Source organism: Heloderma suspectum, chromosome 7, assembly GCF_057233095.1.
Source record: "Heloderma suspectum isolate Gila_16-S chromosome 7, 16-S_ref, whole genome shotgun sequence".
Lineage (NCBI taxonomy): Eukaryota > Metazoa > Chordata > Lepidosauria > Squamata > Helodermatidae > Heloderma > Heloderma suspectum.
The window spans coordinates 47,124,835-47,150,123 of record NC_139464.1 but is presented as its reverse complement, the minus strand read 5'-3'; the positions used below and the strand labels follow the sequence as shown (position 1 = coordinate 47,150,123).

General features: G+C 43.7%; 1 protein-coding gene across 2 annotated transcripts in view; it reads left to right on the top strand.

Moving 5' to 3' along the window:
* The window catches only part of TCF20 (transcription factor 20), a 99,196-nt gene that overhangs the window by 62,361 nt on the left and 11,546 nt on the right, over positions 1-25,289 (top strand). The window contains exons 3-5 of one of the 2 annotated variants that reach the window (XM_084810025.1): positions 10,521-10,614; positions 18,710-18,759; positions 21,401-21,528. In XM_084810025.1, coding sequence (XP_084666151.1) covers positions 10,521-10,614; positions 18,710-18,759; positions 21,401-21,484 — 228 coding nt within the window. In that variant the 3' untranslated portion in view covers positions 21,485-21,528. The remainder of the gene's footprint in view (positions 1-10,520; positions 10,615-18,709; positions 18,760-21,400; positions 21,529-25,289) is intronic. The other variant, XM_084810026.1, reaches the window with a different exon arrangement.

Below are 25,289 nucleotides of genomic sequence, written 5' to 3'. Positions count from 1 at the left end.
TAGAAGAGACACATTTATTGCATGTCCTGAGGATCAGAGAAGGAAAAATCTCAGGTGTTTTTGCTAGGACTCTTCAATTCCCACTTAGCCATGAAGCTCACTGGTGACCTTGGGACAGTCACTATCCACCAGCCTAACACAGGGATGGGCAGAAAGTAGATATCAGTGTGTTTGAACTTCAGCTCCAAGCATTCTTGACCATTGGCCATGCTTACAGGTGCTTCTGCAAACTGAAGTCCAAAACATTCTGAGATTTACCTTCCGCCTACACCTGGCCTATCTTATTTCACAAGGTTCTGAGAATAAAATGGTGCATGAGAATGAGAGCCATGTATACCACCCTGACCTCCTTGGAGAAAAGACGGGATAAAAATAGTCAGCTCATTTTTAGGTCCCTGTCCTGCACAGAGCTGAGTTTATTTTTAAGGGGTTGTATCTGGTGTTAGTCCAATGGATCTACGTTAAATAGGACTAAGACTGGATACAACCCAGAGTTTTCCAGGGGCTGGGGTCCAATTTCTAAGTAACCAAACAATCAGGCATATCAGAGTTTTCTAGCCCTGGTGATCTAGGATCAGAAATGGTGCACTTTTAGCAGTTGACATTATGATAGGTATTTACTAGCTAGCCTGTCTTTGTACTCACCACCGGCTCCCTCCCCTCCCCAGGCCTTCAGCATGCACAAAGGACTTGGAGGAGAGGCAGAGATTCCTCTAATTTGTGCTGCAATATGGAGAAGTGATGTAACAGCTGAGTCTTACTTTCTCTATAACTCGGCAGAAGTAGGGATGCAGGGGCACCTTCTCTCCAGAAAGTTAGGAGTGCTTGCCCCCACTGGTTAAAACTCTGTATGCCTGAATACCAAGCTGTTGTTTACGTAATAAAGAGAGCTTATCCTTTCATATGCTGGTGAAATAATAAGAAACAGCTAAAATTCCACACAACTAAAAGTGTTTGTGTTTTTAAAGGAGGAAAACGCCCAGGTATTTATTTAGTTATTTTATATCCTGCCTTTTCACCATAAATGGTGGGTATAATGTTCAGAGATTTGTCTTCAGTGGTATATCATCACTCCTTCCAACAGCAGACTAAATTGAAGAGTGACACCAGGATTGTAACCAAAATCGAGTCACTAAGAAACGAGGTATCCGCTTGCCGAGGAGAATCCCAGGGTTTGCAGAAGTACAATAAAAATCTTAAACCTATGGGAGCAGCCCCACCCAAATAGCCCAGTGTCAACTGAGCATAATCAGTAGTCATGGAATATAGGATGTCAGTTTGGGAGAAAATGGAAGGAGGGGACACACACAGTAGAATGCCCTGCCTGGAGGGGATGGCTGGCTGGAACCCTGGACAGGAGCACTTATTTTAGGAGAGAGAATATACTGCAGTGGTTTGTTGCATCCTCCTTGCTTTATTCTGATATTAAATGTTTTTATGTGTTAGAAAATGTTTTCAAGGTTGAGAAATTCACTTCTTCCTGAAAAGTGCTGGGTCCCATGACCAGCTGTTCTAGTGTGCAGTTATTTCAGGTGTCTAGAAATTCCATGCAAAATCCACAGGCAATACTTTTAGTAGGACTGACCAAAATGCCACAAAAGAGTGTGGAAGCTTTCAAGTTCTCCAGAATCCTTCATCAGATTAGGTGGTACAAAAAGCAGGAGTGTGTGCAGAACAAAAAAGTACAAAGATTAGGCCAGATGTTGAGGCTATGAGGCCTGCAGCTTAGACTTGGAGTCAAGATGGAGATTGCAGACATAGGGTGCAATCTTGTGAATGTTTAGACAGAAAAAAAGACCTTCAACTCCCAGCATCCCTCCATGCTGGCTGGCACATGCTGGCGGTTGTAGAACTTTTTTCTATCTTAAACATGTATAGGATTGTCCCCTAAATGGCTTTGTCTCTGGTAGATGCTGCAGGCATCAAATTATTTTAAGTCTTTGTAGTGACTGAAACATGCATTTATCCAGTCTATGTGAGGATCATTGAAATCCCCCATTAAATTATTTTTTGCTTTGGATACCTCCTTTAAAATCAAGCATTCCAACTCCCCATCTTGGCTCAGAGGCTTCACTCATTAGGACAAACAGCTACATATGGTGTCATTTTCCCCTCTGGCCTCTTTGTCTGGCTATCATGTTCTGCTACACACTTCTGGCCTATTTCTACCTTGTCCTCATTTGAATAATCAAAAATATTTTCATTCTCATACCCTTGGGATGATTCTTCCCAAAGTGAAAGCATCCCAGCCAGCTCTTGGCTTTCTCTCAGGGATCAATTTAAAAGCTGTTTTGCCCCCTTTTTGATGTTAAGCACCAGCATTCTGGTTGCATTTTGATTCAAATGGAGCCTATCCCTTTTGCGCAGGCCTGTCTTATCCCAAAATGTCCTGCAAGTGCCAACAAATACAAACCCCTCCTCCCTACACTGTCTCATTCATGCATTGAGAACCCTTGGCTTTGCTCTTCTATTGATCCCTGCTCATGAAACAGATAGCATTAAAGAGAAAGCAACCTTTGGAAGTCATGGTTTTCAACTTTCTGATCTCAATTCGAATTCAGGGTAAGCCATTTAACATCACAGTGATCCAAATATACGCCCCAACCACAGATGCTGAAAAAGCAGAAGTAGATCAGTTCTATGAGGATCTGCAGCACCTACTGGATAGTACGCCAAAAAAAGATGTTATTTTCATTATAGGAGACTGGAATGCTAAGGTGGATAGTCAAACGACACCTGGAATTACAGGCAAGCATAGTCTGGGAGAACAAAATTAAGCAGGACATAGGCTGATAGAATTTTGCCAAGACAACTCACTGTGCATAACAAACACTCTCTTCCAACGACCTAAGAGACGACTTTATACATGGACTTCACCAGACGGTCGACACCGAAATCGGATTGACTACATCCTTTGTAGCCAAAGGTGGCGGACATCTATGCAGTCGGTAAAAAAAAAGACCTGGAGCTGATTGTAGTTCAGATCACGAACTTCTTATTGCACAATTTAGAATCAGACTAAAGAGAACAGGGAAGACCCACAGATGAGCTCACTAATATTCCTCATGAATATGCAGTGGAGGTGAAGAATAGATTTAAGGGACTAGATTTAGTAGATAGGGTCCCAGAAGAACTATGGACAGAAGTTTGCAACATTGTTCAGGAGGTGGCAACAAAAAATGTCCCAAAGAAAAAGAAAACCAAGAAGGCAAGATGGCTGTCTGCTGAGACACTGGAAGCAGCCCAAGAAAGAAGGGAAGCAAAAGGCAACAGTGATAGGGGGAGATATGCCCAATTAATTGCAAAATTCCAGAGGTTAGCCAGAAGAGATAAGGAATTATTTTTAAAACAAGCAATGCGCAGAAGTGGAAGAAGATAATAGAATAGGAAGGACAAGAGACCTCTTCCAGAAAATTAGAAACATCGGAGGTAAATTCCAGGCAAAAATGGGTATGATCAAAAACAAAGATGGCAAGGACCTAACAGAAGCAGAAGAGATCAAGAAAAAGTGGCAAGAATATATGGAAGATCTGTATAGGAAGGATAATAATATCGGGGATAGATTTGACGGTGTGGTCAGTGAGCTAGAGCCAGACATCCTGAAGAGTGAGGTTGAATGGGCCTTAAGAAGCATTGCTAATAACAAGGCAGCAGGAGATGACGGTGTCCCAGCTGAACTGTTTAAAATCTTGCAAGATGCTGCTGTCAAGGTGATGCATGCCATATGCCAGCAAATTTGGAAAACACAAGAATGGCCAACAGATTGGAAAAAATCAACTTATATCCCCATACCAAAAAGGGGAAGCACCAAAGAATGTTCAGACTATCGAACAGTGGCACTTATTTCACATGCCAGTAAGGTAATGCTCAAGATCTTGCAAGGTAGACTCCAGCAATTCATGGAACGAGAATTGCCAGATGTACAAGCTGGGTTTAGAAAAGGCAGAGGAACTAGAGACCAAATTGCCAATATCTGCTGGATAATGGAGAAAGCCATGGAGTTTCAGAAAAACATCTATTTCTGTTTTATTGACTATTCTAAAGCCTTTGACTGTGTGGATCATAACAAATTGTGGCAAGTTCTTGGTGTTATGGGGATACCAAGTCATCTTGTCTGCCTCCTGAGGAATCTGTATAACGACCAAGTAGCAACGATAAGAACAGACCACGGATCAACGGACTGGTTTAAGATTGGGAAAGGAGTACGGCAGGGTTGTATACTCTCACCCTACCTATTCAACCTGTACGCAGAACACATCATGCGACGTGCTGGGCTTGATGAAGCTAAGGCTGGAGTTAAAATCACTGGAAGAAACATTAACAATCTCCGATATGCAGATGATACCACTTTGATGGCTGAAAGCGAAGAGGAGCTGAGGAACCTCATGATGAAGGTGAAAGAAGAAAGTGCAAAAACTGGGTTGCAGTTCAACCTCAAAAAAACCAAGGTTATGGCAACCAGCTTGATTGATAACTGGCAAATAGAGGGAGAAAATGTGGAGGCAGTGACAGACTTTGTTTTTCTAGGGGCAAAGATTACTGCAGACGCTGACTGCAGCCAGGAAATCAGAAGACGTTTACTTCTTGGGAGGAGAGCAATGACAAATCCTGATAAAATAGTTAAGAGCAGAGACATCACACTGACAACGAAGGTCCGCATAGTTCAAGCAATGGTATTCCCCATAGTAACCTATGGCTGCGAGAGCTGGACCGTAAGGAAGGCTGAGCGAAGGAAGATAGATGCTTTTGAACTGTGGTGCTGGAGGAAAATTCTGAGAGTGCCTTGGACTGCAAGAAGATCAAACCAGTCCATACTCCAGGAAATAAAGCCAGACTGCTTACTTGAAGGAAGGATATTAAAGGCAAAACTGAAGTACTTTGGCCACATCATGAGAAGACAGGATACCCTGGAGAAGATGCTGATGCTAGGGAAAGTGGAAGGCAAAAGGAAGAGTGGCTCGCCAAGGGCAAGATGGATGGATGATATTCTGGAGGTGATGGACTCGACCTTGGGGGACCTGGGGGTGGCGATGGCTGACAGGAAGCTCTGGCATGGGCTGGTCCATGAAGTCACGAAGAGTCGGAAGCGACTGAATGAATAAACAACAACAACCGAAATTTGGCTTGCAGGACCACATGACTAAATTTCTTGACATCATTGATGACAACATGTACTGCAACCATTGACTCCACCGCAGCACCATCTACCAGGCTATCTAGAGATGATGTGTGCCATCCTTTGTACCAGGCAGGCAAGTCATCATAAAGTCTACATGCCCATCACAAAGCCAGCTGTCTATGTCTCTAATGGTTAAATGGTCCGTTACCGGCTCCTGGAAGCATATCCTCAGTGTGAGAGGGTATCTGTTCATCCCCAAGAATGGGTCCCTTCTAAGGATTTATTTATTTATTTATTTATTTATTTATTTGCTCTATTAGCCGCCCATCTGGTCGGCTACCCAGCCACTCTAGGTGGCGCACAATACAAATAACAAATATACATAATCACCTGAACAAAACAACATTGCTCTAAAAAAAATAAAAACAAAACCCTAACCCACCCCAAATGCCCGCCTGAACAGTCAAGTTTTCAAAGCCCGGCAGAAGCTTATCAAAGAGGGGGCATGGTGGAGGGAGGGAATTCCACATATTGGGGGCCACCACAGAAAAGTCCCTCTCCCTAGTCTTCACCAGCCTAGGTGTCCTGGCTGATGAGATAGACAGAAGGCCTTCCGAGGCTGATCTTGTTGAGCGGTGTCCCTGGTGTTGTTGGAGGCGCTCCTTAAGATAGGCTGGGCTGGAACCATATAGGGTTTTAAAGGCCAATACCAATACCTTGAATTGGGCCCAGAAAACAATTGGTAACCAGTGCAACTCCTTCAGCACTGGAGTGATGTGGTCTTGCCGACAGCTACCTTTAATCAGGTGGGCTGCTGTGTTCTGCACCAGCTGCAACTTCTGAACCATCTTCAAAGGCAAGTCCACATAGAGCGCATTACAGTAATCTAGGCAAGAGCAGACCAGGGCATGAACTACTGATGGGAGCAGATGGTTAGGGAGGTAGGGCACAGCTGCTGTATCAGATGGAGTTGGTATAGCACTGCCCGGCTCACAGCTGACACCTGAGCCTCCATGGACAGCTAGGAGTCTAAAATGACCCTCAGACTGAGGATCTGGTCCTTCAGGGGCAGCCACACCCCATTGAACACCAGATCAACTTCCCCCAACCTCCCCTTGTCTCCCACAAAAAGTACTTCAGTTTTGTCAGGGTTCAGTTTCAACTTAGTCCTTTCCATCCAGCCACTCACTGACTCCAGACACTTGGACAGGGTTTCTACAGCAACCTTGGCAAGGATTTAAATGAGAGGTAGAGTTGTGTGTCATCCGCATATTGGTGACACTGCACCTCAGACCTTCTGATTATAGTCCCCAGTGCCTTCACATAGATGTTAAATAACATCACGGAGAGAATAGAACTCTGTGGCACCCCACAAGTGAGCCACCAAGGGTCTGAAGTCTCCTCCCCCAGAGCTACCCTCTGGTGCCTGCCAGAGAGGAAGGAACAGAACCACCATAATACGGTGTCCCCGATGCCCAACCCCTCCAAGTGGTCCAGGAGGATACCATGGTCGACGGTATCAAAAGCTGCTGAGAGATCGAGTAGGAAGCCCCTATCACATCCCCAAAGGCCTCATCTACCAATCTCTCAGTCTTTCTCAGTTTCTCCAGGTCAACTACCTTGGCCTCAGGGGAGAGAACTTGTTCCTTGACAGCCAGAAGCTCATTGTACTGAGCACACACCTACAGCCTCTGTCCAGCAGGTAGATCATACATGTGACACTTTGTCCAATACAGTGGATAGCCCCCAAACCCTGGCTGGCTTCCTACCTCCATAGCTGTTTTTCTTGCATTTGTTTTCCTGGAAAAGAAAGTTGTTTACAATCAGAATGGGAGAAGGGTTGATTGCCCTAGTGTTCTCACCCTGTTGCTAAACTCACCTGTCTGCTTAACTTCTTATTACCTTGATGCTTTGTCACTGGGACTGAGACACTTCATCGGCTGGAGCTCCCCCTCATGCTCAAAGATGAGCTTCCTCACAAACCCATTCCTACCTCCTGGATTTCCCCTGAAATTTCCCTACTAAACTCCCATGTAAAACTCCCTGTATGCTCCTGCTGTTCATTCACTCTAATTCATGAGGTCCATAGGACTGATAGGCTACTTACAGAGCTATGTTGCTGCTTGCTCAGTTGTTCACCTCAAGTAGATGGAACAGTGTAGGTAGACGGTTAAGAGATTTCCTGGGGCGAAGGTCTATTAAGATTGTAGTGTGTTAGTGGCTCTGTCTACGCATACAGCAGAATGAAGCGATGGAGTGCTAAGGTGGTAGAATGGGCTGTACTACTTCAGATGGGGTATTCTACTTTTGAATGCGCTTCCATGCAGCAATTCCTTGTGAACAGAAGACTAGGGAATGGGGTAAAAGGTCTAGCCTGGTCCTTTGCTTGCTGTACATCTTTTTTTAATTTGCAGGGATTTTTTTTTATTGTTGGAGATCGTTCAAAATCTGATTCCTCAGTCTTCCACCTTGGCACTCTTATGATGACATTTTCCTGCATGTGTAGACCATAGGGCCCTCTCAAAGTCTTGAATCAGAAACTTTAGGGAAGCAGTGAGACCCAGTGGGCTGAAGAAATTGACATAAATTAATCAGCCAGATCTGTTTATGGAGGGTGGAAAGTAAAACAAAACCTGGGCTAGGCCTTCTGCGAGAGATGTATGCACTAGGCAGCGGCACCGTGCTTTGCCTTGCCTCCTTCTGTCTATAGAAATAACTCTGAAAGGCACAAGTGCCATTGCTGCTGTAGAAGACAGGCTAGATGAGGCAGAGCCCCAGCATAGGACGGATGCCAGCTTACCTCCTTTTCTCTTTCTGTGATATGGTCCACAGATGGGCATCTAATAAAGTATTATTTAACAAGTTACTGAATAATTTGCATTTCAGGGGCGGGGGGTTCCTGCTAGTAGGTTTTGTTATAATATTTCATCCCCCAGCCTTGGGTTTAGTGAAATGGGGTGCCTTACAGTGCTTAAAAATAAGCTTTAAAAATAGATAAATAGGAAACAGCTGAACAAAGCAGAATTAATTAATTAATTAATTTCTATACTGCCTAATATCCAAAGCTGTCTGGGCGGTTCACAAAAATTAAAACCCAAAAGCATACAGTAAAACAATATAAAATATAAAAACATTAAAACCACAATATAACAATACAACCACAATAAAACCAGAATAAAACCTAGCAGAAATGCAGAGATTTAAAATACAGATTGAAAACAGCACAGCTAAAAGTCTAGAAAGCTAAAATGCCTGGGAAAATAAAAAGGTCTTCACCTGGTGCTGGAAGGAATACAGTGTAGGCACCAGGCGAACCTCATTAGGGAGCTCATTCCACAGCCGGGCTGCCACAGCAGAAAAGGCCCTCCTCCTAGTAGCCACCCGCCTCACTTCCTTTGGCAGGGGCTCACAGAGGAGAGCCGCTGAGGATGATCTTATGGTCCGGGCAGGCACATATGGGAGGAGGCGATCCTTCAGATAACCTGGCCCTAAGCTGTTTAGGGCTTTGAATGTTAATACCAGCACTTTGAATTGGACCTGGAAATGAACCGGCAGCCAGTGCAGCTGGAAAAGTACTGGCGTAATGTGAGCTCGTTGGCCAGTCCCTATTAACAATCTTGCTGCCCTATTTTGGACTAGCTGAAGTTTCCAGATCGTTTTCAAAGTCAGCCCCACATATAATGCATTGCAGTAATCCAGATGACAAGTTATCAGAGCGTGGATAACTGTAGCTAGGCTATCTCTGTCCAGATAAGGGTGTAGTTGGTATACCAGCCTAAGTTGATAAAAAGTGCTCCATGTCACTGAGTTCACCTGTGCCCCAAGTGACAGTTCTGGATCCAAGAGCACCCCCAAACCACGAACCTGATCCTTTAGGGGGAGTGCAGCCCCCTCCAGAACAGGTTGAATATCACCTAGCCGGGCAGATGAACCACCTACTAACAATACCTCTATCTTGTCAGGATTGAGTTTCAGTTTATTGGCCCTCATCCAGTCCATTACCGTGCCCAGGCACTGATTCAGAACAGCCACTGCCTCACCTGGTTTTGATGAGAAAGAGAGGTAGAGCTGGGTGTCATCCGCATATTGATGGCACCTCAGCCCCCACCTCCGGATAACCTCCCCCAGCGGTTTCATGTAGATGTTAAACAGTATAGGGGATAAAATGTGGAACCTCATGGCATAATTGCCATGGCACAGAGCAATAATCCCCCAGCACCACCTTCTGGAATCGGCCATCCAAGTAGGGGCTCCACCTCCCAACCCAGAAACCTATCCACAAGGATACTGTGGTCGATGGTATCAAAAGATGCTGAGAGGTCCTGGAGAATCAACAGGGTTGCACTCCTTCTGTCCCTCTCCCAGCAGAGGTCGTCCCACAGGGCGACCAAGGCAGTTTCCATGCCAAAACCAGGCCTGAAGCCCGATTGAAATGGATCTAGATAATCTGTTCCATACAAGAGTGCCTGGAGCTGTCCTTTAACCACCTGCTCAAGCACATTAAAAAACAACCTTATGGTACCACTGTAGAATAATTGGCCTGGGTAAGTAAAAAGGTCTTCACCTGGCATTGAAATGAGACAAAGCTCTATGCCAGGGGAGCTTCCCTGGGGGAGAGGGTTCCAAAGCTGGAGCACCACAGCTGAAAAAAACCTTTTCCTAATTGCTAGCTATTTCACCACTGAATGTAGGGGACACCAAGAGAACAGCCTCAAAAGAGGCTATTAATGTTCAGGCAGACACATGTGGGAGCAAGTCATCCTTTATGAAGTTGGCACTTCTTTTGGGTCTAGTATACCAACTGTTTGGAATTTTATTTGAAGATTTTGATTAACTAGAGATATTTGTTTCACACACAAGACTTAACCCATGGCAAGGGTTGCTGAATTCTGTGTTGTCATGATATGTGAATGCGGCTGCAAACAAACCATGGTTTGTAAATGACAAACAACCCAGAAAGAGAACCCAAGGTTTATTGTTATGTTGTGAACTCTGGGTTATTTAAAACATGGGTTGTTGTTACATGCAAACCCAGAACTGTGGATTGTTCATGGGTTGTTTCACAGGCTACTGAGGCAGCACGCAAGATTGGTAAAAACAACAACTGTTCTACATGCCAGTATGATAGTGCTGCAGAGGCATTTGAGATACAGGGAGGGAGCAGGTGAAGGAGGAGGGAAGCAAACGACCCACGAATTGAGAAAACAAACCATGGTTTGTTCAATCATCTGCCAGACAAACCCTGGGTAGAGCCACAAACCATGGGATAAAGAAATCATGGGTCAGTATTATGCAAGACTCAGGCCAGTGACTGGAAAGGTGACGTTTTTATGTGATGGAAATCGAAGAAAAATCTAAGGTTTGTATGTAAGCTAGTGTTTTATCTTTTCATTTCTTTCAGAAATGTTCTCATTGCCAGGAACCAGGAGCCACCTTAGGCTGCTACAACAAAGGCTGCTCCTTCCGATATCATTATCCATGTGCCATCGATGCAGGTAAGAACAAGTCAATCTTAAAATGACTATTCTTTGACTGGTTCCAAGAACACTTTTATAAAAGAGGGAGACTGAAAACCATTTGCCACCAAAGCAGAATCGTGACCTGTAAGAATAGAATGTAGCACTGTAGTAAATGGCCATATAGTAAATGGTGGAAAAATACTTGATTTCAAACAGTGGATTTTAGGTTCACAAGTGGCAACGACAAATATATTTACTCATGATGCAGAGATTAAAACCAAATTCCGTATTCTAGACTTTAATTAGGTCTTCTGTCAAATTCCACTAAATGCAGAAATTTGAGGATCTTGACTTATGTGGTTTCTGCCTTTCCTTGTTTGAGGGAGTTAATTGAATTACAGTACATACTTCCTATATTAGGATAGGTAGATGGTAATCATAAGGCATTTGGAGGGTGAAAGATGGAGTTGCACTTATATCTGGAGGCTAGACTTTTAGTCTGTTGCCAGACTGATGAATAGGGTTGGAGTGGAGCCAGGGAGGAAGCTAGGTATTGAAGCTAGTTACAAGCTCTTCCTTTCAGGGCATCTGCTGTGACAATATGCTTTATGTCTTCTACCTGTTACATTCCTTCTACTGGATTGTAAAAATCTTGGTTGCAGAAGCTTTTGTGTTAACATATACTTGTGTAGTGCCTGTTATGATTCAGCTTTGACCTGAGGTACTTTTGGATGCACATATAATAGGGCTTTTTCTGTGGAATTTAGAACCATTTTTGTGAAGTATATGAGCTTCCCAGACTGTATTTCAACAATATGGAGTCACTTCTTTCTAAAAATCTGACATGGCTAAATAGAACTACCACCAGAGAAAGCCACCGAATAGTGCTGAAGCAAGCTTTTATGTTTGGCCTCTCTTGACTTTCCGGTGTTTTTAGGACTGGCACAGAGCAGTGATAGCCCTACTACTATTGACTGCCTCTAACATAGAGTTGGAAAATTAATGAGGGATATAAATATTAACAGTTGTGAGGTCGAATAGTCACAGTATGCACTGTTCATTGGATACCCTGATCATAGATTACCAGAAAAAGGGACTGAGACATCATAGATGTATTCTACTAATGGCTTGTATGACTTCTGGCAGGACAGACAAGGTTCTATGTAGCCAGTTCTTTACAAAAATAAGTCATCGTTCTGCAACATGAAAAGCTGAATTCATTCTGTGCAGCATACTGAGGCTCATACCCTTCCCACCAGTAGCCACTGGAAATGTTACCGTTAATTCCCTCCTCTCCTCTCCTCTCCTCTCCTCTCCTCTCCTCTCCTCTCCTCTCCTCTCCTCTCCCCTGCCCCTTTCTGGAGGTAATCTTTCAAAAAAATGGGGAAAAGGTGTAGCACCAGGAAACAAAGTGCATGAGGGAGAGTGTTTCTAAGAATATATGAGAAATTCATTCGGTTTTTTTTATCAGGATTTTACCCAGTTAGCACCTTCTGGACCGAACACAGACTCGAATGCAATCTGCGGTCCAAGTCTGTACATTTCTGAGCTTGCAGTGTGATTTGTGGATTCCCAAAAATGTGTTTGACAGTGTGCGTACATTTGAAAAATGCACAGAAACATGTTTTAATCAATGGGAGAAGAATGTGTACATTTCAAAGATGCACACAATTGATGCATACATTTGCAAAAATATGCACAGATTTTCATATGAAAAAATAATAATAAAGACTGCAATCTGAGACGGACACAAGATAGAATGAGCTTCAAGGTGGAATTTGGAGAACATCAACAAAGTCAAGTTTTGATTGTATGCACATCCTTACATTGTTTCCCAGTAGAATTGCACTCTCCCCCAGGTGAGGGGGAGCATGATTCTGTAGATAAACAAGTCATGCAATCCTTGTGTGCACCTTGTTTCTTAGGAGGCTCACACTCCAACAGCTGGGGGATGGAGTGCGATTCTCCTGGGAAACAAGGGGCACATTCCCTTCACACCTTGTTTCCCAACAGAATCACTGGGAATCTGGTGGTGCAGCTGTGGTGGGGGCTGCACTACAGAGGTAGAGGACCCAGTGGGGGTTGCAAAACCCTTGGAGCCACATGCAGCCTGTGGGGTGCATGCTGCCCACCCCTGGTTTAGGCTGTGTTTTTAATTTAGCATTAGTTAAGATGGGTAGTCAGTTCCAAATATGTGGTTTCTTGATGGGAGTGGCCATGTTTCATAATTCATTGCATCTTAGAGCTACTGATATGCAAATTAACTTATTTAAAAAGAAGTTGCATGGAAGTAGGAACTTTGCTTCTTGTGATCACACATTCTGTCTGTTTTTTTTCCATATTTGGAGTTTGGAATACTGATTGTCGCATGGCCATCAAAGAATGCAGTTGTGATAACACACACATGACAAAAATTGACTTCATAATAAGATACCTTTGCCAAAAGCTGATGAACTCTTGTTGAACACAGATCTGATTTTCTTATAAATGGCTTTATGCTGTAAAACAGGAAAATGAATGATAAGTCAAATAGACTGCAGAATATTTTGAGAATATATTGAGTATTTTAGAAATTTTCTTTGAGAGGCTGGTGAATGAAGGACTTTTGCTCAGCTATGATGATAATGTTTTCTACATCTGCCCTGACATTTTCAAGTGAAATATCTTTGCTATTGAAAAAGATTTGAAATTGCTATCTCTGGAAGTAGGTATTTTTAAAGCTTTAATATCAGTGTCAAGGAATTCTTTGACCTTGAGTCACAAGTAGTTTAAGCTCTCTTTCCGGAGAGATGGTTACCAATAGGCTGTTATCTATTCTTTGTACATTTATTGTAAGGTGAGTCAGTGCTGACTTCTGTGAAGAGCTAGACACATTTATTCCGAGCACCTAATTGCTGCTAATTGGGACTCCATGGTATTCTCAGCAAAAAGACAATTGTTGAATAATTATGGGAGAAAGATCAGATTGCATGGCTTAAGTTGGTCTGGTTGGGGGAGAAATATCTTAGTGCACATTCTTATGCATGTTTAGACAGGAAAAAGTCATACTGCTCCCAGCATTCCCAGCCAGCCGTGCTAGTTGTAGGACGTTTCTCTGGCTGAACATCCGTACATAGGATTGCACCCTTAACAAAGCATTTGGTGTCATTCTGTGATGCCATCCTGATAAGAACAAAATCTTTAGAAGCATAAACATCATTACCCTGGTATACTGAATGGTTGGAGACAATCAATGTGGGAAACTTATCTTTGGCATACCATGCTTGCAAGCTTCTTGGGAACTTCTGCTGGGCCACTGTTGGAGACAGATTTATTATTTATTTATTTATTATTAAATTTATTAATCGCCCATCTAGCTGGTCACCCAGCCACTCTGGGCAATGTAGAACGTACAATAAAACAATTTAAAACAATAAAATTCTACAATAAAAACTTTTTCTAAAATACCCTAACCCACCCCAAATGCCTGCCTGAACAACCACGTTTTTAATGCACGACTGAAGCTCATTAAAGAGGGAGCATGGCGGAGTTCCCTAGGGAGGGAGTTCCACAGAGTGGGGGCCACCACAGAAAAGGCCCTCTCCCTCGTCCCCACCAGTCTAGCTGTCCTGGCTGATGGGACAGAGAGAAGGCCATCCGAGGCTGATCTTGTTAAGCGGCCTGTCTGGTGCTGCTGGAAGCGCTCCTTAAGATAGGCTGGGCCGGAACCATATAGGGTTTTAAAGGTCAAAACCAACACCTTGAATTTGGCCCGGAAAACAACTGGTAACCAGTGCAACTCCTTCAGCACTGGAGTGATGTGATCTCGCCGGCGGCTGCCTTTAATCAGGCAAGCTGCCGCGTTCTGTACCTGCTGCAGCTTCCGAACCGTCTTCAAGGTAGAGCGCATTACAGTAGTCTAAACGAGAGGAGACCAGGGCATGTACTACTGATGGGAGCAGATGGTCGGGAAGGAAGGGGCGCAGCCGCCGTATCAGATGGAGTTGATACAGCGCTGTCCGGCTCACAGCTGACACCTGAGCCTCCATGGACAGCTGGGAGTCCAAAATGACCCCCAGGCTGCGGACCTGGTCTTTCAAGGGTAGCCGTACTCCATTCAACACCAGGTCAACATCCCCCAGCCTCCTTTTGTCTCCCACCAAAAGTACCTCGGTCTTGTCAGGGTTCAGCTTCAGCTTATTCCTCCCCATCCAGCCACTCACCGCCTCCAGACATTTGGACAGGGATTCTACGGCCAACCTTGGTGAAGATTTGAACGAGAGGTAGAGCTGCGTGTCATCCGCATATTGATGACACCGCACCCCAAACCTCCTGATGATAGCCCCCAGCGGCTTCACATAGATGTTAAATAGCACTGGGGAGAGGATGGAACCCTGTGGCACCCCACAAGTGAGTGGCCATGGGTCCGAAACCTCCTCTCCCAGTGCCACCCTCTGGTACCTGCCAGAGAGGAAGGACCGGAACCACCGCAATACGGTGTCCCCAATGCCCAACCCCTCCAGGCGGTCCAGGAGGATACCGTGGTCAACGGTATCAAAAGCCGCTGAGAGGTCGAGGAGAACAAGGTAGGAGCATTCACCCCTGTCCAGAGCCCTCCTCATAACATCTACCAAGGCGACCAAGGCCGTTTCTGTCCCATGCCCAAGTCTGAAGCCTGACTGAAGTGGGTCTAGATAATCAGTTTCTTCCAAGTGTGCCTTCAACTGCATCGCCACCACCCGCTCAATCACCTTGCCCCAAAATGGCAGATTTGAGACTGGGCGAAAGTTGTTCAGAACTTGAGGAACCAAGGAGGGCTTCTTTAAGAGCGGTCTTATCACTGCCTCCTTGAGGGCTGATGGCATCACTCCCTCCTCAAAGGAGGCGTTCACCACCGCCCTGATCCCCTCACCCAGTCTCTCTCTGCAGCCCATAATGAGCCAAGATGGGCAAGGATCAAGTAAGCAGGTGGTCGGCCTTACAGATGAAAGCATCTTGTCCACTTCAGGAGGAAGAAGCTGGAACCGATTCCACAAAACCGGTTTGCCACAGGCTGCCTCTTGCTCACTAACTGTATCCACAGCGTGCAGAGTAACACACCTAATCTGATCAATTTTATCTGCAAAGTGCCTTGCCAAGGCCTCCAGTGGTTCAGGAGCCACAGGACCAACCAGGCTCCAGACCACTTGGAACAGCCTCCTGGGACAGCACTCTGCAGACGTGATAGAGGAAGCATAATATTCCTTTTTTGCTGCCTTCACCGCCACGTGATAGGCTGAAGATACAGCTCTAGCCCGTGTCTGATCATCTTTGGAGCAAGACTTCCGCCACCGGCACTCTAGCCGTCTCACCTCCTGTTTCAGAGCTCGTAACCGCGGATTGAACCATGGTGCAGTCCGAGCCCTGTTCAGGGGGAGAGGGCGTTTCGGAGCCACCTGATCTAATGCCCCAGTGATTGCGGCATTCCAGCCACCCACCAGGGTCTCGACCGAGTGGCCGTTGGCGTGCCAGAGAATCCCCAAGCGCGTTCAGGAATCCATTTGGATCCATAAGACGCCTGGGGCGGACCATTTTAATGGGTCCTCCACCCCTGCAGAGGGGTTGTGGAACCGAGAAGTCCAACGTCACCAGATAGTGATCTGACCATGACAAGGGGGTGGTGGATATACCCCCAACTTCCAGATCACTCCCAGCTTCTCCAGAAACAAACACAAGGTCTAGAGCATGACCGGCTACATGGGTGGGCCCAGTTAGAATATGGTGCAGCTCCCAAGAGGCCATGGTCTCCATGAAGTCCCGAGGTGCTCCTGTGAGGATGACCTCCGAATGTACGTTGAAGTCCCCCAACACCAATAAGTTAGGGGACTGTACACGCACATCAGAGACCACCTCAAGCACCTCGGCCAGGGAGTCAGTTGTGCAGCGGGGTGGACAGTACATGAGCAGAATCCCCAGACTGCCGTTTGGGCCCAACCTCCAGTACATGCACTCATCAACCTTGGTCTCCCGGAGAGGGGGTCTGGTGAAGACCAAGGACTCTAGGTAGATAACAGCCAGTCCCCCTCCCCGATCCCCAGCCCTCGGCTGCTGTGCATACGAAAATCCAGCTGGACACATGGCTGCAAGGGTTGGAGCAGCAGCCTCGGCCAGCCAGGTCTCCGTAATACATGCCAGGTCTGCACCCTCATCCAGGATCATGTCATGGATGAGGGAGGTTTTCTGGGCAACAGACCTGGCATTGCAGAGCAGCAAACGAAAGCCAGAAGATGGGGTCACGCCTCCCCCAGCCATCCTTTGGCTCTGGACAGGCCCGGAGCAGGGGACAATTACTACACATCCCCCGCTTGTTCCCCTTGTATCAGATTACTGATACTGCAATGTGTGCTGATCCAGGAATGCAGTTCTTCTGTTTTTTAAAACTCTTCATGCTTAGATGATATACACGACTTCAGTCCTTACCAACAAGCTAAATATATCGTAGGAAAAAATATTTTCATTTCTAATACTTGGTTTTGAGAGTTCCTGTTTTGTGAAAATTGTTTTACTTGTGGGATCGTATCATACTGCACATCTCCTAATTGTTTGATTTGAATTGTGGCTGCTAGCTGGGATACAGGTTTCTATTAGTGCATCACTACACTGAATTATTTTTGCCAACTGCAAGCTCCTTTCTTTTTATCCAGCTCAGAGTTGTCAATCTGGAACACTGATATGTTCCCTTGCAGCAAAGGACACTGAGCCAAAATCAGAGTGATAACAGTTTTTCTATTGTTTGTCCCATGCTGACTGTAACAACTTTTCCAATAGATTGTAACAGCAGGAAGATACGGTTATGTCATGTATTTAATATACCACATATTTAATATAGTTTCAAATCAGCATGGTTTGATTTACCACCATGACAGTTGCTTGGAAGTTGTACAGAAGGGGTGAACAACGTGTGGCCTGTGGGTCATATGTGTGCCCCAGCGTCCCCCAGTACAGCCCTCACTAACTCCCACTGCTCCGCCCACACCCCAGAAAAAACGTTTTAATTTTTTTTTTTTTTTTAACAAAAAAAGTGGTAACTGGGGCACTACAGAACACCATAAAGGTCAAATCTAGCTGGTTTGCAAGCTAAATTCGGCCCTGTGCCAAAGGGATTACATTCAGCTAGGACACAAGTTGGGGATGATATTAAAGGCAAAACTGAAGTACTTTGGCCACATAATGAGAAGACAGGATACCCTGGAGAAGATGCTGATGCTAGGGAAAATGGAAGGCAAAAGGAAGAGGGGCCAACCAAGGGCAAGATGGATGGATGATATTCTGGAGGTGATGGACTCGACCTTGGGGGAGCTGGGGGTGGCGACGGCTGACAGGAAGCTCTGGCGTGGGCTGGTCCATGAAGTCACGAAGAGTCGAAAGCGACTGAACAAATAAACAACAACAACAGGACACAAGTTAAATATAAACACTGTAGTGCTCTACAGAGTGGTACTGGTGATTCCCCCCCCCCTCTTTTCTGTATTTTTGGGGGGTTGCCCCACAGAGTGCAGCTCATAGGTTGTATGGCCCTAGAATCTCCCAAAGTTGCCCACCCCAGTTGTAGAGAATTGTGGGGACTGGATCCATCAATGGTTTTCTGAAGACTCACTATGTTGATGGTACAGCTGAAATTAGATTTTCTCCCTCCCTCAAAGGGCAGTTGCAATAATGTTAGGGACATAAGCTTAAAGTGTAAGTATGACTTGAGAAAGATGCCTAGATAGAAGCAGTTGTTTTAAGCAATGTTTATTGATGCTAGGTTTAAGTATGGAAACAGTCTATTAAAAGAGCCTCTGTAACAACTTAAGGTTTTGGAAAAAGGTGTTTGCAGCATACTGCTTGGATGAATGCCGTAATGTGTGAAGGGGAGATGTGTGTCCTCAAACACTGAGTGTCTAGGAGGCTGAATTGACCAAGGCATACTTACAATGTGCTTGCAGATGTCTTTTAAACATTTGTGTTTGCTGTGCTGCAACTGCAACCATGTGTATTATAGAGGTGAAGAAGCAGATTCAATACTGTTGTCTGGTATGTGTTTAAAATAAGTTCATAAAGGTCTTGGAGTTGGGGGCTACCATTTTATTTTAGAAATATTTGTACATTCTGTTTTCTTCTTCTCTTCTAGATTGTTTACTAAATGAAGAGAATTTCTCAGTGAGGTGCCCCAAGCACAAGGTAATAATAATATTATGAATTTGGCACTGTTCTTTGTTGCACTCATCACAGTTTATTTTAATTATTTCAAGTCAATTTTGTTTCCTGGTAATGCTTTCTTAAAGGATATGCTCCCAGACTGTTTCCTTATATTGTGTGCATATATATATATGCTTCTGCATTCTTTGAACAATTAGAGACGATAAGAATCTGCATATTGTCCCTTTTTAATACTTTTCTTCTGTATTACTGCTTGTTCTGTGAAGCTAACTTCATTTCATGGGTTTTGTACTGAATATTTTTCTTTGGCTCTTATTCAGTAAATATTCTGTTACAAGTGGTTGTCTGAAAATATTCTGAGAAAGATTAGGGTCAAAATGGATGAGGAGCTGGTTGGAAAACTTTTCTTATTAATGAATCTCTGCGTCTTTATAGATTAGCAGTAGCTGCTATGCTGGTACAATTGCCCTGCTAATCCTAGGCCACTTGTTCAACCTCTGGAAAAATGGTTAAGGTACCAACTTTTGAAATATCTAAAACATACTTCTCACACAGCTAGGAAATCTAAAGTGTGATGAAAACTATTTTTTAGAGGAGAATAGAAATTGTATTAATTCTGGATAATATCATATGTAACTATTTTGGAGATTTCTGGCATGTCTGCATGTTTTTCAGTATAACATAGAGGCCTGATTTGTTTCTTTAATTATAGTAGAGAGCAAGGAATAATGGAGCCATTTGAAGAGAAGCCAGCCATCTCTGTGAAAAAAATCTATAAAGTTCTTTGAGCAGAAAGTCATTTTGTCAAAGTAGAAGGCTGTTTTGTTAAATAACAATATTATAAATAGAGAATACTTCCAAACACATAGGTCATGTCTCACTAAGACTTCAGAAACCTGCCAAACCTCAAATAACTGAATGCACATTATGCCTTCAGAGTTATTCAGGTTGTGTTGGATAGTGTTTCAAATCAAGCCATGGTTTCCAGCAAATGTACAGAATTGATAAATGTATAATAAGACTGGTTTTGGAGGAGCAAAGTTTAGCAGAGTTCAGGGGAATTTGTGAGATACCATATCATAAGCTGAGGTAGAGGCCTCTTTACTATTTTATGTGAGAAATGGGCACTCAACTTTAATAGTCCATGGTTTTATTTGGTGAAAAGCTGTGTGTGTGTGTGTGTGTGTGTGTGTATTATTATGTATGCGTGCATGTATATACATATACATTATGTATGTGTGCATGTATATACATGCATACACACAGATTCCCACATTTTGATTTGTGAATCCATGAGGTGGCTTAGAAAATTTGTAAACACTCCAATGCAACTTAAGAACAATATCATAAAAGCAGAAAATGGCAACAGCGAACAAAGTGCAACATATGCCATGGAATTGCAAAGAATTTTCTGTGAACCTATCATATTTGAGGTACTGATAAATGGGTGTATAAATCTCACTTAAATGGAAATGGAAACAATGCACATTCTCATTTCTAAAATTTGCACATAGGTCTGTCTGTATGCTGTGCTTTAAAAAGTAAGTCTGTGCCATGAAAAATGGATTTCTGCAACCTGCATATAAATTATGCATGCCAAGAAAATGGGCATATATTTGCTTATTTTGCATTATTTATTCTCTTTCTACTAAGCACAAGGTGGTGAAAGGGAACAGGCTGTTGAAACCCTATTCACCAATAGCTTGTAATCCTACAGAGCTCCTTTCTGGCATTGGAGATTTCATCAGATATCACATGTGTGTGCATTTTTCAAGCCAGTCTTGATGTATTTCAATGACGTGTATTTTCTCACATACTTGCTAGGTATAATCACCTGAAAACATTAATTACAACTTTCAAACTGCCAAGGCTGCCAGATTTTGTATTTGCAACTGGCATTGATTCATTATTAGTAATGAACTTATGAAATGGAAACTTTTCTGTGGAAAAATAAAGCACTGGAACTTTTCAGTATCAATATTTGCTTTTTTCTGAACTATGGAATATGTATAGCCCTTTTAATATTCTAGTTTTTCTTCTAGTGAAATCCCAAGTTACTTGTCCTACTCTCTTAAGAGGTTGTCCTAATGTAGAAAAAAGATGCTGTTTAAGAATTATTGGAGATATAGTTAAAAATAACACATTGAGAGGTCTTTCAAACATGCTGTTTAAAAATGTTTTGTCATGTTAACCCCTATTTATGTCATAAGCTGATTCCTTTAGTTAAGATGTGAAACTAGCTATATTTTCTTAGATTATCCACAAAATGAAAATAGTTCAAGCTTAACATTTCTGCTAAAAATGGTTAAAACCATCTAACACTAGGGAGAAAACCCCCTTTGTAAAATGTCCTTTCAGAACACTCAAGGAAGAAGCATAAAAAAGCACAAGCCCAGCATTGTAATGCCTTTTGGTGCTCAGTGTGGAAGTTCTGTAATTTTGCAGGGGATGCAACTCTATTTTCTCACTGAACTCTGTATATTTCTTGCTTCACAAAAATGCTACGTGCTGTCATGCGGAAATCCTGTCTGAAAAATCTGTTTGGTTCTAGTACTGATGCTGCTCTCTCTCTCTCTTTCATTCTCCATATATTCATCTTCTCTTCTGCTTCTCTTTACCTTCTTGTTCCCCTTCACCTCCTCCTTGGCATACTGGACATCAGCCCCTCCTCCCTTGCTCTCTTCCGTCCTTGCAGAACAAGATGGTGAAAGGCAGCCTCAGCACAGAGCAGTCGGAGCGGGGGTGAGGGGGGAAGTGTGTTCGTGGGAATGAAAATAAAAGCAAGCACAGGTGAGTTGAGGGAAGGACACAGAGTTTACCCTCCCACCTTCTCTCCAGTTTGAGGGAGAAATACGTGGTGGTCTTACTATGCAGAGATTTTAACTGGGATTCTTATTCACTTCAGGCTGATGGTTTTATCCTTGTATTTTGACACTAATCCCTGCTGTTTTATCAGTGAATGGCAAAACTGAACAGAAGCTGCTTTCTGCAATGCCCTTAATGACTGCTGTATTTTTCCAGGTTCCCATCTATTTATGCAAATACAAAAGGGTGTGTGTGCAGGGCAGTGGTGGATGGGTTTTTTATTTTTTTCAGCATTTGGTGAGTAACTCAGACTTAGTTTTTTGAATCCCAATAAGTCAAGATCAGCTGTCTGCCACTCTTCTCTACAGATTGGTGTAAGTGAACCAAAAGAAAAGGCAGAGATCAAAGCTGCATATGACTATAATTTGCCTTCAGCTCCCAGGGAACCAAAAAGCTTATCAAAAATAGTTGCCTTTTTGAGCTCAGCAAAGACAATCAACACACCATGAGGAACACAGCTTCTTGCAGTCTTTACTTTGCTTCCTAGTCTACTCCAGACATACACAGGGAAGAAAATTCAAAGAACAACTAATACCTTCCACGGCCTTTCTATCCGGATAGGGAAGACATTCTCATGATGTCTAAATGAAGTAGAGGTGTGTGTGTGTGGTTGTCATACCATAGCCCAGAGCTGGCTCCCTGCTCAGCTCTGTCCCTATGGCGGTGGGATGTATCTGTTTCCCTGGAGGCAATTCTTATTCCCCACAGACAGACAGGTGAATGCTGAGTTGCAAGGCTTGCACTTGCACCAATCTGTGGAGAAGAGTGGCAGTCAGCTGATCTTGACTTATTGGGATTCAAAAAACTAAGTCTGAGTTACTCACCAAATGCTGAAAAAAATAAAATACCCATCCACCACTGCCCTGCACACACTATATGAAGTGTGTCTGTGTCTCTCTCAAAATAGCTACTTTAAACAGTATCCTCAACTTGAAATCAAGTGCATTTTCTTAGTTCTATACGGGCGCCTTTTATTGGTGCCTTTTCTTAGTTCTGTAGTATTGGTGGTTGTCAAGAATGGGTTAATAGAGTAAGAACCATGAGGGCCATTGGGGCAGTCACCTATACAGCAGCCACCTGGAGGTTGATGGGTTTGGGGCCTTTCCCAGCCTGGCAGCTCAACCTGTCAGGGGTTGCTCTGGCTAATTGGGAAAGTGATAACAGCTGTGCCTGGTGGGAAGCTGCAGCCTCTTTGAAGGGCGGAGTGGGTTGTCCTGGGACTGGGCTTGGATTGGGTGTTCCAAATCTGCCCGGAGTTGCTAGGGCTGGGCAATAAAAAGAGGGCTAAGGAAGGGGCGGGTGTCTCTTCTGGCCCTGACGGTACTAGGGTGTGCTGCTGGTCAATGGCTATCCTGGGAGACCCATACTTTGGTATGTATAGGATAGACTAGCTAGCTTTATTGTTTTACTCTTGGGAGTGTGTGCCTTGGGGTTTGGCGTTTCTGGCTTTGTTTAGAGTTTTGAACCTTGCTTGTAATTTCCTGTACAACCTACCACCTCTCCCCTGTTCCTTTCCCCTTTTTCTTTTAATAAACTTTTATCCAACCCTCAGTTGGTGTGGTCTACCTGAATAACTTCAGTGCTAAATGCAGTGCCTATTGGCCTGGGTGGGAGCTACTGGGTTACTTTTGGGGAAATTTGTGGCCAAGTTGGGCCTGTCCTACCTTGCAGGGTTGTTGGGGTAAAACCAGCAATCCTTCACAGTGGTAACTGAAGCCCTTGACAGTTTGCTAATGTCCTATTTATTCATATAACATTCCATTGCTTTTGTACATGCTTTTGGCAGGAGAATAGGTTAGCACTATTGTCCCTATTTTGCAGGCAATGAAACCAAAATGCAGAGAGTCAAAGTGAGTTTCCTCAAAAGACACCCACAATATAATTGGTTACCTAAATATAAAAGAAAGGTACTCAGGCCCTTTGTGCAGCAATATTCTGCACCTACATTTTTTTCTTAAGTAACTTAACCACAAGGGCCTTTATTGAAAGTTAGACAAATTGCCTGTCTTGTATTGAATATTGATTCTGAGGGCTACCTCACTCTGTGTTGTCATGTATGAAGTGGGGCATGAGCGTTTATTTAGCTGTGAATGTATACATTTGGGCAGTCTGGTAGGGACAGTTTTAGATTTACTGAGTAGAAATCTCCCTTCCAGGTAGGATGATTTTCCAGATAGAATAATGGGGATAAAGTGGTCCTCAGTGTTCATGAACTATCCCATCATTTAATATTTTTAAAGCAATTATATTTATAGATGGGAGCACACAATTAATCTTTTAAATACTGATCAATTAGGTGCTTCACTATAATTGGCCATTATTATTGTTTCATTTTTTCCTAGCTGTTAGTGAGTTCCACCAGGTGCTGTCCACCCTCTTTGTCTTGCATAGACATAGTACATTATAGGCTGGGCTTGTATCTCTTTGATCTAGTTTACACATAATGAACCTGGTCCAATAAACCATGGTTTATTAGACTTGGAATGTGCCATGTGCCTTTGTACTCCCTCCTTGTCCCCCTACATCCTTCCTCAGATCTTGGTTTGTCAATAACTACAGTTTTCCCATGATGTCTGAACCACCGTGTTGTAAAAACTGGGAAACCTTTGCCAAAGCCATGCACACAAGGAGAAGACGTTTACTGGAGGTTGAGTCTGAACTGGGTCAGTGCACTGGTACATTTCCTAGTCTTGACCTCATGTTCATGACCACAGCTTGAAAGCAGCTGCCTGCCCACCCAAATTTTGATGCATAAAGATTCCAGTATTCTTGTTCTGTCACAGTTGAGAGCGCTGTAGAGTCAATAATATTAGAACACGTCTAAATTCTGCAAGTTGCTTGCGGTGCCCCATGATTAGATGTACAAGTTAAATTGTACCTTGATTTCAATAAAAAATGCAAATCAAAGCATTATGGTGCATCCTAGCCCTTGTAGGGTCATTTCCAGGAGAAATTAGATGTTCTAATGGCCATTACCCAAATGGTGATACTTGTTCTTAAAAGTTCATAGACCTGGTTTCTTTTAAACCCTGGATTGTTGTGAAAGCAGTGGTGCATTGGTGCATGCTGCCCAGTCGCTCCCGCTGTGAGCAGAAGTGGTTAACAACCCAGGGATGCTCCATCTCTGGATGGTTTGTCATAACATGCAAACCGGGAACTCTGGTTTGGCCCTCCTCTGACAAGCCAGAGAAATACCTTGGTTTGTTGTTGGGTTATTTTTCTGGCTTGTTGGGGGAGAGACAAGCCAGAGTTTCTGGTTTGCATATCACAACAAACAATCTAGGGTGTCTTGAATTAAGTGGTTTGGCGTTGGGTGCACATTTGCCCACTGATTGTTTCCTGTAAACCAGTATATTGGAGACAGTTGGGGGACCATGTCCTGGTCACGTAGCAATAGAATGCCGCCATGTGGCAACTCACTTTTTCTGAGCTAGTTGCCCTAGCATTTCTGCAACATTTTCAGGCTAGTGCTCTGGTTTGTCCCTGAGAATGGAGAGAGAGAGAGAGAAAGAAGCCAGAGGCAGGAGCACAGTCTCTCAGTTCTTTCTGGAGAAATTGATAATTCATTATGAATGGCAATCATTTGCTTCTATTACTTCTGGAAATCTCTCTTTTAAATTAATTATTTGTCTCAAATCTGCTTGCACTTTGTTCACTTGTCTAGGCCTTTTTGATGTCAGAGAAAG